Below are 17,596 nucleotides of genomic sequence, written 5' to 3' on the forward strand. Positions count from 1 at the left end.
TTATGACGCATGAGAATTTTATTCTCAGTATCACCTCAAATTCAGTTTTCCCTGAACATGCATTCTGTATCTGTATTGGCTTTGGTAGAAGACCTTATTTTACACTCCAAACCAATGTTTCATTACCTACAACTTCTTCATTCTTTCATTTTCGTGTTAGGTAACATTTCCTTTTTCTAAATTTTAAAGTAAAACAAGTTATACAACCATTAGAAAACTATAAACAGAATAAAACTGGGATAATGATACTCTTATATTTTTCGGTATCATGATATGATGGAAGTTTACTAACAATAAGTCTTTCCTTTTTAAGTGGTTGAATAAATTAGCTTTAATTCTAACTATAATAATCCAAATAATATATACAGTTGAACTTGCCTAAGTCGAATTTGCCCAACTCAAATAATTTCTAAGTCGATCTTATTTTACATGCCAAATTGTTGTTTTACATTAACGATCTGTAAATCAAAGTTTATCCAAGTCAAAACATTTGTCAATGCCATTTTAGATTCGACTTTAGCAAGTTCAACGTGTGTTCATTAGTTGTTATTCATGTTTGGGGCTATTTCACTTTGTTCAACCTCAAGGAAAATGCCAGTATTTTAATAATCAAATATTATTCTTCATGCTAAAAAGGAATGCCATTGACCAAATATGCTGAAGTGCATTTATTAAAGGAAATGGAACCACAACATGTATTTCCGGTGCCAAATGTTATGAAGGGAATACAATTTTCATGAATTTAGCAGCAAAATGATGATTATAATTTCGTTTCCAAACCTGCAAGTGAAAAAAACACCCACTGTCGGATGTAAATTAAATTTAGAAAAGGAAAACATTTGATTAGCATCCAGATAATACTGTATATCAGTCAATGCCTTTAAAACAAAAATCAGCTTTACAAGATGGTGCAAACGATTTACAAACCATAAAAATATGCAGCACTAGTACCAGAAATGCATTCTTCAATTACAAATAAAAACGTAACAAACCATAAACTTATAAACATAACAATATACTGTACATATTAGATGCTACTAAAATAAACACTGTACAATCAAGTCATAAATAATACACACAACTGCCAGAATAAATTCATGAATGAATTACCAGTGGCGAAAAGCCTGTGAGCTCTCGGGGAGCGAAGCCCTGGGCCCTCAGTCGAAAGGGACCCCGAATAGTCTGAATTCAGTGTTGGTCTAGTGTTTACTGTTTGAATAGTACCTTATAATTAAAAAAAAAATAAAACGATTGATGACCAATTACCAAAAACATCAACAATGAATGATATATGCACAATTTGTAATTTTTGTGGGAAAAAAAGTTGAATTATGGTTAAACACTCAAAGGGCATATTTCAGTCATACTTTTAGTTGGGATATTATCCACACCTCGGACACTTCGAAAGTGAAAATATGACATGGGGCCCACAACATTTTCTCACCCCCTCTCCCCAGGCCCCATAACTCTTCGTTATGCCACTGTAAATTACTGATTAAAAATAGACATGATCAATTCACAAGGTGTTTGGGGGTGAAACGGTCAAAAGCAGGTCAAACTCCTAGGGAACAACCTGGCGAACACATGCTTAGCTCTCGCTTGTACTCCACTATTATGCCCCTATTAATTTAGTCATTGGCAATTGACTCTACCAGGTTTCTACTTATAATCCTGGGTGGACAGATATAAATGGGATAAAATACCACGTCTGAAAAAAGTCACAATCCTCAGACTCGAACCCATACTGGAAGGCTAAAGTCATAGCACTATAATGCCACATGCTTCCACTATGCAAATAAGGTTTACCACAGAGCATTGTGGGAAAGAAATCAAGGTACCAATCAAAATTTGCTAAGATTAATTTTGTCTATGAAGCACATAATTTTAATAAAAACTTTGTCCGATAATAATGATGATTGAACTATGGATGTTATTAGGGTTTTTACTGTCAGTTAAAAATATTCCATGATTAAATATATAAAGAATTTCAATAATCAATAAATTATAGCATACTAAATCAAATAAGAATATTGCACAATAAATAACCATCACACTCATAAAAAATGCTGATTCAATATTTATATTGCATTCCTGTATAAAGTAAAAATTATTTAATATCTGTTTCCCATACCTGTTTTCCATAAAACAGTGGATGAACGCTGCTACATGTCAATCAATTATTTAATCAATCAATCAATTACTCAAGCAAGCAAACAAGTACTCAACCTTGCAGAGACGGCTATTATGAACGGAGGTTTTTAATAAAGTCATACCAAGCACTGACTTATATATCTACCACTTTCAGCCAGTGACTATTCCAGGATTTGTCCAATCTGGCAGGGTCCATTAATGAAGCCCTGGGGGTCCAGGGCTTAGTCCCCTGCTGTCTACAACTACCAATTTTTGGTCATTTTAGGCTGTTCTGTGATGCTTTTGTTTTTAAATTTACCTCCCACCCCCAAAACACAACATTTCTTTTGGTCCAAGTTGTGGCCTAAAATGAAAGGGGCTTGGCCTGTCCAACTGGAGGCTTTACCAGACAACCACCACCTGTCTAGTAACACATACACTTGTTCAATTAATGAGGCATAATGTAAACATTAATTTTTTAAAAAGATCTAAACTATTAAAAATAAAAATTAATGTTACAACTAAAACTTTAGTTGTGAGTGTTAATTAAGTAGTCCAGCAATAAATATTAGGTAGTTAATCCGCATGTAAGAATCCTGAATCGTATTTAGTGAATTTGATCCATTCGGTTTGGATTAAAACAGGAATACAAAATATTGGTTCAACTATATAAGAATTCTTAAAATTTGGAACTTACTGTATGTAGTTCTATATATTTGTTGTATGATCCAAAAATGTAATTCTTTCATTCTAAACTGTTACAAGTTATAAAAATAATTTTAAGGCAGGAAAAAAAATTGCAAATGTTTTAATAACAAATATTAATATTTAGATAATTTCTGGCAAAATAAATCATATTATAATTTTAAAAATAGTAAAATAACATACAGGAATTAAATTAATTAAAGCACCAAAAAATGTTTAACTCATTCATACATTTCTAGATCATACATGGAATTTTTTGATTACAGTATCATTATTTATGTTCATTGTAATCTATAGAATATTTTTACAACTAAAAAGTTCACACAAGTAAACAGTAAGTTATTGCTTGATATTGGCAAACCTATTCTAGTTTAATAAAAAAAAAAAATTAAAAAAAGATAAAAAAAAAGATTGTTAAGTACAAAAAGTTTAAAAGTAATCATGTGTAATATACATATATAATCACATTTTACATTTGTAAAGATATTTCCCAGAAGTCTTAGCGGCATTTCAATGATTCCTAGTGGTTGATCGATATGCATTAAGTCCTGTTCAGACAATCAAACTTCATTTGTTGTTATGTAACATGCCCAAATATAGTGTATTGCAATTAAGACTTCATTAAGTACTTCATGTTTAGTGTTTTAGTTACTAATATATCAGACTAGTACAGCTCATCTATTTTTACCTTTGCCTAAACATGTTCCTGATGACATCACATGATGACCATATAAAGGCACATCATGACTATATAATGGGCATACAACAGTTTTGTTTTCGAAGGAAATTTGATAGTCTGGTCAGAGTTGTAGATGATTCCACATCAGAGTAAAAAATCATGCTTGACTAATTATCATCTCGTTGAAAAAATGAACTTTAAAATCCAATATTTTCTATATTCTTATATATAATATATTCAACTATATGTATACTGTACAAACACAGTAAATTGTGTAATCCTGTGAATTTTCAAAAACAACAAAGTAATGCAAAAAGTATAAAGAATGTTATCAGTCAAGCATGTCCTCAAAGATGGATGTAATCTTAATTAGTAAAGTCATTTTGTATATAAAATATACGTGTATTCTAAAATGGTCTTTATAGATACCATTGACCTTTAACCTGATTATTTGCATAAAATGATCAATTGACACCAATGTTTTGCCAGTACTACTACCTGTAAGTTCATCTTACATTTGCATTATACCTAAAACACATGTGTTCAGTCTATTTTACTCATGCCCAGTATCAGGTGTTTGACAAATTCAAATCATTCCATATAATAATTTTTCTGTATGTATTTTTCCAAAGGTTATCTTGTTGGATGTAATTCATCAGTAAGTTTGACGTCCATGTCGCTACAGAAGTCCTCAGTTAGCGGGACACAGTTAAAGTAGGAACACCACTTACAGTCTCGCAGTGGTTTGAGGTAGTAGATTATAAACATTAATATAAAATACAACAGTAAGAGAATTGTTGAGATCACTATTTGTATCCGCTTCCGATTTCGATCAAATTCTCCAAAATAGACGTACGGTAGAAAGATGAAAGACAGTAAAGTGCCGCAGATGAAGCCGCCCAAATGCGCGTAGTTATCGATCCACGGTAGAAGACCTAAGACAAAAAGCGCCGAAATTATTAATAACAGCTTGCCAAGAGCTGAACCTGGATTCCGTAGTATTTGGAAGTTTTGGAGAACCTCGACAACCAGACATGCTAACAGACCGAACTGTGCGCCCGCTGGACCAACCTGCCAATCAAAATTTTTAAATTATAATTCACTAATATTAGATTATCAATAAAATAACTCACTAACATTAATCCAAACTTTATATCATAAATTTTTATATAAGAATAGTTATGAAAATATTAAACTGATTATTAATAATAAAGACAGTAGGAAGGCCAAAATAATTGTTGTGTTGTCCAGGTTCAGTGTGTGGATCAGTCAGATTTTTTTTTATTGGTCAAGGCCAAATTCTGGATAACCCCCTCCCACCACCATGCAGGTTAACTAAAAAATAATAACCACTGTGCTACAGTCCATGTTTAAAGTATAAAATTAATTTATAAAAACTTGAAAAAAAAAAACCCCATTTTTATCATATAATTATTTTGGTTCCTCCATGGAAAAAAAAAAAATTATTTTAAATATTCTCCAATAAATTTTTCTTTATAAATACATTTAAAGATTATAAAATGAGTGGCAATGGTCGTACCTCTGCTCTGTATGGTATAAAGATGGCACTCATTAAGTTACCGCCAATCCCACTGACAAGGTATATGATAGCAATGCGAAGGCAACCCGCTAACTTTTCAAGATCTCGAAGAATCGTCATCTGCATTATTATACTCAATATACAATGGAAGATACTAAATGAAAGAAAAGAAAGAACAAGAAACTTTTAGTTTGTTAAAAAGTAATACAATATAGTAATACATTTCAAATTTATGAAATGATATTCAATTAAGAAAATAGTTCATTTTCCCAATGTGTGCTATATGTCTAATTAGTCTAATTAAGTAATTTACTCTTAGCTAAGTTGGTGAAAAGGTAGAGTTTGATGTACATAATCACATTTCAAAAAAGAAAATTGATTTTTACGGTTTGTGTCTGTGGTTTTTGAAAACTTTTCAATAAGAAAACACTCTAAAAAGCTTCAACAAACGAATACTGAACTTCAACAACAACAACAACACAACACAATGACACAAGTGAACATCTGACAACACTTAAACTATACTTCAACAAATAACGCTTAAACTAGTGAACACTAGAATTAAAGTAATTACAGTAATACTTACCCAGCATGAAGAAACAGCGACAGCCAAAGACGATAAATTTGATCAGGTTTTTCTTTATTGCCAAATGGAATTAACCCACAAACATCATTTAGACAATCCACCTATATAAACAAAATAAGACCAAAATGCAATAATAGAAATATTATATATTTTTTACAAATGTCTATTTGATATTGCTTTTTGTACAGTATTCATTTTTTTTTTTTTTATGGACAATAGATGTCTGGTTCTACAAAAGGGAAAAGACAAATAAGTGACAAGTCAAGTGGGGAGCAATAAGGCAGGGGTGGCGCTAACTACAGCCATAACATTGCCGCTGCTTCAAGCGCTCTCCGCCGGGGTCTTCTCGGATAAGGACTTAATTGGAGGTCAAGTGTACATATCTGGCTCATGTGCACTTAAAAGAATACATTGCAACTTTCAGAAGAGTAAGGGGTTACCCCAATGCTATGATTCATTAAACCCCCTGCCGTTTTGGAATGATGAGAACATCTAGCTACTATAAGCCCCTCTTTACAGCGGCTAGGTAGCCACGGATCACACCTACATGAAATTCAACACGACGACGCTGCAAGTTATTTTACTTATTTTTAGTAGTTTATTCTCCTACCCTATACTTACCCTACCCTTTTATGTGTCTTCTGTACCGCATATGAATAGCCTGCATACAACTTTCAATATTGAATTAATTAATAAATAATTACTAAGGTAATTACTAGCAAATTCAGGATTTTATACAAAGAATGGTATTATTTGTTACAGTTAACTGGTAAGGAAATATTTTGCTTTTCTTGTAAATTATAACCTATTGCTCAATGTTAACTTATCATGTACAGCATATCTATATTTACTTATACAACAAAAAGACATGTTGAGTTACCTGTGAACATAGTGCCGCCTCTGGGTGGAAATAGCCTTTCACAAAGTCACAGTACTGTTGGCTCACTATTTTACACGTTCCATCAATACCTATGCAGCATGGTCGGCCTGTTAAGTCACATGTTGTGTGAGGAAGCTCTGAGTCTTCAAACCCCTCTTTACAAATCTGTAAACAGGACATGTTAGGGATAACATTGCATGTAAATAATAAACACAAAAGACGACTACCTTCATACACAGAATTTACAGCATTTTCAAATGCATAGACAATTCTTTAACTATTGGCTATAGATTTAGGAAAAACACACACCAAGGAAAAACTGAAGAAGAAACTCTGAAGGCCTCATGGTGTTGTAATATGAGCGAGTTGGCCAGCCCCTAGTGCTGTAGTATGTGCGAGTTGGCCAGCCTCATGGTGCTGTAGTATGAGCGAGTTGGCCAGCCTCATGGTGCTGTAGTATGAGCGAATTGGCCAGCCTCACGGTGCTGGAGTATAAGCATGTTGGCAAGCCTCATGGCGCTGTATTGTGATCAAGATTGCCAGCCTCATTGTGTTGTAGTATGAGCAAGTTGGCCAGAAAGTAGTATATAGAATAATTGGGCACAAAGACAATTACTGAGACAGACAGATGAGGTGTGTTTTACTGCCAAGATAGGTGCCAATGTACTTACCGGCCACTTTGTGATGTCATCAGGCCACTCATTGGGTTTTACAGAAGCTGGGACTTTGCATGTCCTACAATGATACAAAAGAAAATGAGAAAATAAAACAAACATAATCTTAGAAAGGTGTCTTAACATTCTATTTGGTCATTTGGTTAGACCACCTACTGTAGATGTATACCTATATTAAACCATATTAAGCCCTGGATAGGCCACCTGGTTGGTTTCACTTTCTGGATGGGCTATCTGGTTGATTTGAGTTTCTTAATGGGCCATCTGGTTCACTTGGGTTCCTGGATGGGCCACCTACATGATTTTCTTTCCAGGATATCACATCTGGTTTAACCTCTGGGATTTTGGCCATTTTTATCGTGGCCGTCCCTTGTTTATTGTTGTAAAGATCATCATAATTCCCTGTAAACTATACCAAATTGATTGGAAATTGAACTTCAGAATTTTGCTTAATTTTTTTCTAATGCTGTAAAGGGTACTGGCCGCAAACATTATGATTTTTTGACAAATGTTAGGCCTATGGCCCCTGCACATCTACGGCATGGTTAGGTATGCATGATGGTCTTTGACCTGCAAACTATTCTGCAATGTTAGGGCCAGCTAAGGTTTATGAAGGATCACTTAAATTTCAAAGCATAAAATCCAAGGAGAACGCTAAGATAAGTAAATAATCACTATTTCGAACAATAGTATTGCCTTTCCTAGCCATTTATTTGTCACGTTAAAAGTGGGTAGTTGTTTTCGCAACCATAACATTATCTTTTCCTATGCTATCGCACTGTAATGTTTTTCATGTATACCTAAGTTGTAAACAATCATCGCTAAATCCCTCCATTGAACCTTACTTAGTCACATTATCACTCCAGGTGGGCAATCATACAAGTGGGACAATCAAACAGGAGCAACAACCAGGATCATTGCTATATCCAATATAGAACACAGTAAAAACACATGATAGGTAGAGCTGTTGGGGAGCACACAACATGTATGCACCCCAAGATGTACATCAAAGATACAAAATACGCAAAAGAGATTTGCACCCAGAATCCATACCTTAACAGGGGCACCGGATACGAATTACCAGCTATCTCCAATGACTAAGCTATGTCAGTGGAACAGACCATCAGATAACATAGGCTTTGACAATACAACTTAACATATCAGTAGAACTGAATAATACAATATCCAGACTACAAAATTTTGTTAGACAAAAAAATGTATGCCTATCTATATAGTCATGATGTACCTAAATATGGTCATGATGTAATGTCATCATGACCATATTTAGGCATATCACATGCTTAACTTACCTATAATCTTGACCACAGACTGGACCTGAGGTTCTTCTATTGCTTGGACTATCTCGCTTTATTGACCATTTTGCAAAAGTTGCAAAACTTGTCTGTAAAAAATTAAATGTTAATTAACTGTTTAACAAATTTATATTTGAAAAAAAAAAAAAATTAAAACCATAGATTTTAAAATTTTGGGTCTGTCAGGCTTAGGTAAAACAAACTGTTCCCTTTGGTACTGGTACGGGCATTTAAAATGTGCCTCTTCCTTGAGGTTATAAAGTGCAGTTCTTTTCCTGGTCATTGGGTCCACATGCTAAGTGTTGCTGTTGGTAATCTGTGCAGGAGCATAGGTAGAGAGAAGCAATGCAGATAAAGTGCCTTGCTGATGGACACCTAACAAAATGCAGAGCGAGGAATTGAAACCCCGACCTCAAGGTCAGAAAAGCAAACCGTTCCCCCTCTTAGTACACTTTCTTAAAACAGATATCTGGAAACATCTTTCCACTTGATTAAGTATAAAGTTAAAAGTGATGATTTTGTTGGTTAACTTTCAGGCAACATCGCAGTTGGCCTTTAGATAAGATTTATTTACAAATAATGTATTGATACTTACTGAACATTCCTCAATATTCGTTTGTACGCATCCTGCATTGTCTGTACGGATGCAACAACCGGTATTATTTTCTTCCTTTCGGATATCTGCTAAAAGTACATAAACTTGTTCATCTCGATGCATGCATGGGGAATACTTGGCACCAAGATGTATAAGATCAGCCTAGTAGACACAAGGATATATATTCATCATAATTAAATTAATGGAATTAAAAAAATAAGGAGGATGTTTCTGAAAAATACTTCAGAAATAATAATAAACTCTTACTTTTCTTATCAAAAATTGATCTTTTCAAATCATATATTTTTTAAATATATTTACAGCGAATTTTATTCCACATTTCTTGTTCCATCCATTTGTACATTTTAAGTTTTATCCTTTTTTTATACAAAAGATTTTAAACACCCCCCCACCCCCCAAATCCCTTTATAAACCCTGGATACGCCACTTAACATTAACAGTGAAAATTGAAAGTTATCAGTGGCACTTAACTTCTGTTAGGTCCTAAAAAAAATTCCAGTGACAGTTTCTTTGCATGATAAACCCAAGTAAAGCTGTCTAGAATTTTACCTGAAGATACCATTCAAGGCTCACAATTAAAAATATGATTTGAAAGGAACAATTTTTGATAAGAAAAGTAAAAGTTTATTATACTGTATATGTATTTATGAATTTTAGGAACTGTATATTAATATTATTAAGCAAACCACAAATAATGATCACAAGTAATGGCTGACACTGACAGAGATCAATTTACTCACCGGTCGCGGACCAATCCAAAAATTGTCTGGCTCCATGTAACCAACAGTTTCTACAACTAAATTTGCTTGTAAAACCTGACAAAAAAAAAATCAAAAACCACATATAGTAGATCTACTATTAGGGGCGGATTAAGGATCTGGAAGTGGGGGGTTCAAAATGTTTCCAAAAAACCCCAAATTGAAAAGGAGGTCCTCCCCTGGGAAAATTTTTTTTCCTAGATGGCCAGAAATGAGCTTTCCAGACTTCTAACGGTGTCTTTTAATGACTTTTAAGTTCCTCAAAATTCAAGGTTTTCCCCCTCTTGAAAAAGGTCATGGTAATTTTATCTCATTCTTAGGCCTATACATAGAGAAAAAAGTCAAAGAAGCACTATATTATTATATTTCAAAAATACTGAGTAGGCCTAGTTGGATAAAAATAGGAGGTGGTAGGGATTTTTTTTTTTTTTACTGCTGCAATATTCAGCAAAGGCCTTGAAATCTATAAAATCAATTAAAAAAGTTTTTAAGCCTTCTAATTGTAATACTTTTCACCCTTGGACCACTTTTGAAACATTTTGAGTGACACCCAACCATGCCCACTTTGCTCACGTAAACTTGTATCATGAAATTTGAATGAAAATATCTACGGTCTATTTTTTAGGGTAGTTCGGGTTATGCCAACCTAACTATTTTTTTTTAGGCCTAAGTGACTGGCTCAGGTAAAACCCGCCGTTTTTCGCAATTTTTAAATTTTGCACAAGCACCCAAAATGTTTGAGAATCAGAATTTTGAACATTTGGGTTTTTTATTTTAAGGTTTTTGCATTTTTATAAAGGAAGATATATTGAAAAACATTTCTGCAAAATATCAATCAATAAATCTCTGAAAAGTATATTAAAATTATTTTAAAAATAAAAATCCTAACAATAAACTATTGATTTCAGAGTTTTTGAAAGTTGTTTTCTCAAAACCTACATGGCTGATATCAAATGAATTAGATATTCATAACTTTGCTAATACTCAACAAAATAAACAGTTTTAAAGATGAATACATGCAGAATGAAAACATTCCAAAAAACTCAATTTTGAATTTTTTCGTACAAATGGCAGGTTTTGCAGCCGGTCACATATTCATGTATCCATTCCAGTCCGTATCCGGTCACACATTCATTTCCCACCAGTAAGTAAAACTTGGCTCTCAAGCCATATTCAGAACAATGTGCTAGTTGTTAATATATGTAACTCACCAAATATATGTGGTTCTATACTTGAATCCAATTGATGCAAAATCTATATAAGACTAGCCATAAATATTATGCACGAATAAATTATATGTAATTTGCATACATAATGCATATTATTCACTCACCAAATCTCTTCTCTGTGTATATGTAAACCCTATTGGTGCAAACCCATAGAAGACAAGCGATATTATTAATATGACAACATGGACCGTTGTTAACCAGTATGTAAAATAAGGCCTGTATAAAGAAAAAGCATGCAAATATACAAGTTATATATACTGTTGAAAGGCTTACATAAAAAAAGGCAATACATAAATAGGTATAACCTGAAAAAAAAAATAACTTTAAAAAATTAAAAATAAAAGAATGAGAGTTAAATTTCATGACCAGTATAAAATAAGGCCCATGTGAGATATTTTGTGATATCATAGATTGATCTATGAGATAATATGTGGCAAAGACAAGCCAAACCAGTCACTCGTCGCAAAAATCGATTTTGAGTTATTAATACAGTGTTAGAGAGTAAAATAATAGCTATAAAATGGTAAAAAAATCTTTCAAATCGGACATCTCCTTATGAAGTTACAAGCATTTAAACATACAGCTGTTTAAAGAACAATATTATATGAGAAATGAGCCTTCAAGTTTATGATTTCAGGCATTACTCATGCAGAAACTATCATCAAATCCTTAAAAAGTGTTGTTTTAACATTGAAAATGGGGAAAATAACAGCATAGAATGACGTATAGATATGTAAAGATTAGTTTAGTGCAATAAAATAGATTTTTTAAAATTTGACATTCCAGCATGTTTTGGCCATTTTCTATGAAACATGATTTGCGACGAGTGACTGGTTTGGCTTGTCTTTGCCACATATGTGATATTAGCTTGTAATGTGATATTGATCTGTGAGGATTTCTTATGAGAATGAACTATAATATTGTGTCAGCCTATGACAATAGCTTTTTTGGCCTGTGAGATCTACATTTGAGAATGACTTATGAGACCTACATTTGACAATGGCTTATGGGACCTGCATTTGACAACGTTCTGTGAGATCTGCATTTGAGAACGGCCTGTGAAATCGAAATATGGATCAACAATATGAGATTGACCTGTTTAGCCTATAATGTCAGCCTTTGAGAATGTGAGATCTGTGAGATCTGTGAGACCTGTGAAATTGATGAGATTGACCTTTAATATTAGCCAATAATTAAGAAGATTACAGGCAAAGGCTATAGCAATTGACCTGACCTTACCTATGATCTTCAATACTTTCTAGTTGCTCTTTGACCTCACTGTCCAGCCTTTGTTTACGATAGCTTCTATTCAAAATGCGGCCCACTAATCCTTTACCGATCTGACGTCGCTCCGAATGATTGAACGCCGCTGCCATTACTTTCTCGGCAATTTTATTCCGTCTTCCAGGTATGTCTTTCTGCGGCCGTGCAGAATCTGTAAGGTCCATTTCAACTTCTGGGGGTGGACTTTTGTACAGCGGTGGGTCAAAACGGTCTTCCTTCTTTTTTCTCCATCCTATACCTGTAGGCCTGCAATGTAAATATGTAGCAATTAGGCATGCAGGAAGTTAAAATAGAGAGGGCGCAGAAAGGGACTTTTACAAACAGGTGCTATAAACCACCTTAATCCCACCATGGTTTGGGGTGAGAAACATAATTTTATTGTCATAGCAACTTAAAATGGCCTAAAATGGCACTCTTATACTTAAACTTGAACATTTGAATTATTTTGATATTAAAGATTTTCCTCCATTTTAAAAAATGTTCATGAATTTGTGAAGAATGTGCCACAGTGCCCCTTGAATCTGCATAAGTATAGTAACATAACGACAAAAATTGACTCAAATAAAACTGAAGTTTCACATACGATAAGTTCCATGGCTGTTATTCTATTAATTACAATACCATGTATGTTATTATATTACTTATGATACAAAGAAATAAATTGTAAAAATCACTAACAAAGAAAATGTAAGTTATTGTTTTAGCAAATTAATTAAGAAAATAATCAACATACGTCTTTTGTTCACATACGATAAGTTCCATGGCTGTTATTCTATTAATTACAATACCATGTATGTTATTATATTACTTATGATACAAAGAAATAAATTGTAAAAATCACTAACAAAGAAAATATAAGTTATTGTTTTAGCAATTTAATTAAGAAAATAATCAACATACGTCTTTTGTTCACATACGATAAGTTCCATGGCTGTTATTCTATTAATTACAATACCATGTATGTTATTATATTACTTATGATACAAATAAATAAATTGTAAAAATTACTAACAAGAAAATGTAAGTTATTGTTTTAGCAAATTAATTAAGAAAATAATCAACATACGTCTTTTGACACTCTGTATTTTGTCTGTAATGGAAGAAAATAAGGGTCTTATTGAATTGATTCCTTTGGCTCCATTTTATCAACCAGACCGGGACTAGGTGCAGGCCTATTTCCCATCAACATTTCATCATCCATTTATTGTATCATTACAATGCCAAGGTATTTATTATATTAATTATGATACAAATAAATATATAAATTGTAAAAATCACACACAACAAAATGTAACTTATTGTTTTAGTATATTAATTGACTAATTAACTGATTGATGATAGAATAATTGATTGGATTGATTGATGATAAACCTACATCATTTGACTAAATGCAGCGGCTTTTGATTTGTCCATTTTGTCCCCCGCACCAGGACTAGGTACAGTCATGTTGCCCATCAGTGGTTCATCATCCATTTGTTCAGATGACGCAGAATCTTTCATTTTATGTTTTCCTCTCTTATGAACTTTCTTAACTGCATCTTTGATCTTACCAGCTGCAGCAAAGACATCATATTGAAAAGAGAAGTTAAAAATAAAGATTTTAGTAAACATAATGATATATACATTATTGCAATTAACATATTATGGGCTTTATATCGGTAAAAATATTTTTTTAAACAATCTATTAAACATAACTACACATTATAACATAACTACACATCAACTCTAAATCCTATTTAACTCATGGAATTTTTGACTACGTAACAGGGTTAAATGAAACAGAGTAAAACCAAACAAAGGCAAAATGGAGGAAGGAGTGGAAATTATTATTTCACTAAAGAGCTGGAAGAAAAGAGGTTTGGCAACAAATATGTTGGCAGAGCATTGTGGTAAGACAAAAGAACAATTTTACCAATGGATTAATATAACCACAATCATTATAATAATAATAATAATAATAATATACTGTAAGAATATCTAACATATCATACTTAAAAATGTAATTGCTTAATTTGCATATTTCAATAAGTTAATTAGCTTTGACAATTTGAACAAGACAAAAACCTGTTCTCAACAATTTAAGTAAATTTTTAAATAAAGGACTTTTTAAAAATAACACAACTTCAGTCTTTGAATAGACCATACATCCTTAAACTTTCAGAGTAAAAATTCTAATATTTGAACTTTCTGTTTTTTTTTAATCTTAAGATAATGTTTTTAAAATTCAAATTTTATTTCATTTCTGTAAAATTTTTATAACATGTTTTCTTGATTTTTAATGGGCCAGTATTGTTTAAAAAAAAATCCAATTACCTTGGTTGGAAAGCGTTTCCATGCCAGGGAGATTGGGCAAGCTGGAGGCATCGCTGGACTGCTTAATCGGTGATTGGGAGGGCCTCGAGGGTAGGGGCATATTTCTTCGTTCAGCCTTTGGTGAAAAGTCAAAGAACACATCATCATACCTATCCTCGGACATTGGGGACATCTGCAATGAGTGAATGGTGAATGGATGGAAAAAGTGAGGCATGCGAAGGAGAAATAAAATGAAATATGAAGCAAAACAGATCAAGTAGAAAAAGCAGTGCATTGTGGGTAGATTTATTTGCCTGGTTCATGAGTAAACATAATACCTTTGATGTAAAAGCTTGTTAATGCAATACCTTAAACAGGGAGGTATCTGTACTTAATTTTTTATATAAATTATATATACAGCAGCTAATTTATTATACTCAGACTTTTAAGTTTATAAATAAAATAATACATCAAACTATACACCAGCTAGGTTAACATTATTTATTTAAGTGAAAAAATTAGAAACTAAATTATACTTTTACTAGGTTTAATATTAATTATGACAATAATATAATCATAAAACTATAAATTATTTTAATATTACTTTTAAAAAATTAATATTGGTAAAACATTGCAAGACCCGCATCACCCCCATCCCCAAATCTGCCACAGTTTCCTTATATTTATCTACATTAAGCATTATTCATTGAGTTTAATGAACAGTAGCAAAATCAAGTGTAAAGACATTTTTAGTGATCAGATACAACAAAGTCATTGTTATTATAGAAAAGTTAGGGTATCAGGTGTAGGACAGGGAGTCAATACAATCTATAGAATAGAACAAACTGGAAGAGATCCAAATGGGTAAAAAAATAAGCAAAGGGAAAAATTAATTAAGAATCCAGGAGAATCATCCACCATTCATCAATAACTTGTTTCCCATACATATACAATTCTTTGCTTAAATTACAATATCAAAATATTTGTAAATGTATTTTTAAAATTACTGATACATTTTCAAGTAATTCATGCAACATTTTAAGTTCCCAATTAAGGTCTCCAAAATCAAAACAAATTACAGCAATCCACATAAGACAAAAACCATGTGGGAGGATGAGAGAGTGCCTGTAATTAGAAATTGAGGTTAAATATCATTTTTAAGGGAGAACTATTATTTATTTTATACAACACTTGAAAATAAATAGTATGCCAGTAATCCAATCTATATGCTGTTTGTTGGGTCATTCCGTGTCAAATCAACCAAATTTCAAAAAAGTTCCAGTATGACCCTCTCAGATTTTTATGAATTTCCATAAAAATTATCCACACCCCAACACACCCCGAAGCACATCCTACAACACACCCAGAAGCACATCTACCAACACCCATGAGCAAATTCTTCAACTTGCACCTACAACATACCCAAAAAACATCATTCAAAAGCCCACAATGTACCTACCAAAATACTTTCTATTAGCATACCCACAAACACATATTACATTTCCACCAACATACCACATCATATTGTTAAAATGTTCTTCCCTGTGCCCCTTGGCATATACATACACGGAACCTTTAATTTACTAATGGTTGAAATTATGACACAAATTTATGAGCCACAAAATGAAGCGTGCGAGTTATCAGAAAATGACTTGATGAGTATCAAGAGAAGTATGAAATCTCAATCTAGAAAATGTGCAAATAATTTTGCCAGCCAATCACTTCCTATTGCAATACACTGCTGACAATTCACACTCAAATTTAAGTATTAAGCAGACTTTTAAATTTTATTTGAAACATGTGAAATCCCTAAAATATGATTATGATGACATCACATCATGACCATATATAGACACATCATGACTATATACGGGCATACAGCAGTTTTTGTCAACGAAAATTAGATACTGTGGAGAGAAATTTAGCCAACATGGTATATAATTTACTTATATGATATAATATTCATCTACTTATTTAAAATACATTTATTTAATATGCATTCTTATCTTATTAAATTTATTTTAAATTTATATAATATAGTTATTTAATATCATTTATGTACTTATCTTTTTTTGATTTATTTGAATTTTTTTAGTTCAAATTTATAAATTTAATATGAAATTTATCTTTATTTTTTATATTTTATTATACAACATTGTTATTATATCTTTAGGGTTCCTGTGTACAATATATTTTTATAGCTATTGATCAGATTGCTCTGTAAGTGTAAATACTATTATAATACATGCTCTATGTTTGTCATATATGGAATTTGAGAATATGCACTTTGAAACTAAAAAATTAAATCTAAAAATTAAAATAAAAAACAGGAAACAAATAATGAAAGTCAATTTTTTAACTTATACATGTCTCTCTGTAATTTAAGACCCCCTCCAAATATGGATTCACCTCCAATTAAAAACCACTTTTCTGTGGTTCCAAATTAACAATATGTCTTTTATCCTTATTGTTCTAAATAGAGATCAAAGCTCCTAAAGACAATAGAAACTCCAGTCCGAGAAAGTGGCCTTTAATTGGAGGGAGTCGGCATTATAAATTTATTATTTATAACTAATTTTTTTTTTTAATTTGTTGCATAAAATGTCAAAATTATAATAATATTTTATTATAATAATATTTTGTCATTCTTATATTCTTGGTTGGTAATCAATTAAAGAAATGTACATCAGTGAAATGTCAATTATTTAAATCTCCATCTCATTAAAAATTTATAAATCATTTATCCGTTTTTAATGCGCACTTATGTCATTTAATTTTTATAATATTTTAAACCACTGATAAAAATTTAATTTGTTACTTAATAAATTGAGAAAATGTTTATGTAGTTTGAATTCTGTGATTACTTTGTAAGTGAGGTATCTATTTTTAACTTTGGGGGTGGAAGCCAAA

The 17,596-nt window shown here is 32.2% G+C and overlaps 1 protein-coding gene across 7 annotated transcripts in view; it reads right to left on the reverse strand.

Moving 5' to 3' along the window:
* The window catches only part of LOC117119451 (inactive rhomboid protein 1-like), a 68,155-nt gene continuing 50,559 nt past the window's right edge, over nucleotides 1-17,596 (reverse strand). For 5 of the 7 annotated variants that reach the window (XM_033264281.1, XM_033264277.1, XM_033264282.1 and 2 more), the window contains 13 exons: nucleotides 14,708-14,879; nucleotides 13,770-13,947; nucleotides 13,461-13,484; nucleotides 12,350-12,640; nucleotides 11,215-11,326; nucleotides 9,864-9,938; nucleotides 9,103-9,264; nucleotides 8,505-8,596; nucleotides 7,192-7,255; nucleotides 6,521-6,685; nucleotides 5,641-5,741; nucleotides 5,055-5,208; nucleotides 1-4,585 (listed from right to left, as the gene is read on the reverse strand). In XM_033264281.1, coding sequence (XP_033120172.1) covers nucleotides 4,148-4,585; nucleotides 5,055-5,208; nucleotides 5,641-5,741; nucleotides 6,521-6,685; nucleotides 7,192-7,255; nucleotides 8,505-8,596; nucleotides 9,103-9,264; nucleotides 9,864-9,938; nucleotides 11,215-11,326; nucleotides 12,350-12,640; nucleotides 13,461-13,484; nucleotides 13,770-13,947; nucleotides 14,708-14,879 — 2,028 coding nt within the window. In that variant the 3' untranslated portion in view covers nucleotides 1-4,147. The remainder of the gene's footprint in view (nucleotides 4,586-5,054; nucleotides 5,209-5,640; nucleotides 5,742-6,520; nucleotides 6,686-7,191; nucleotides 7,256-8,504; nucleotides 8,597-9,102; nucleotides 9,265-9,863; nucleotides 9,939-11,214; nucleotides 11,327-12,349; nucleotides 12,641-13,460; nucleotides 13,485-13,769; nucleotides 13,948-14,707; nucleotides 14,880-17,596) is intronic. The other 2 variants (XM_033264283.1, XM_033264280.1) reach the window with 2 other exon arrangements.

The sequence above is a fragment of the Anneissia japonica genome, unplaced genomic scaffold (genome assembly GCF_011630105.1).
Source record: "Anneissia japonica isolate Jap-2015-1 unplaced genomic scaffold, ASM1163010v1 scaffold287990_len610157_cov183, whole genome shotgun sequence".
Classification (NCBI taxonomy): Eukaryota; Metazoa; Echinodermata; class Crinoidea; order Comatulida; family Comatulidae; genus Anneissia; species Anneissia japonica.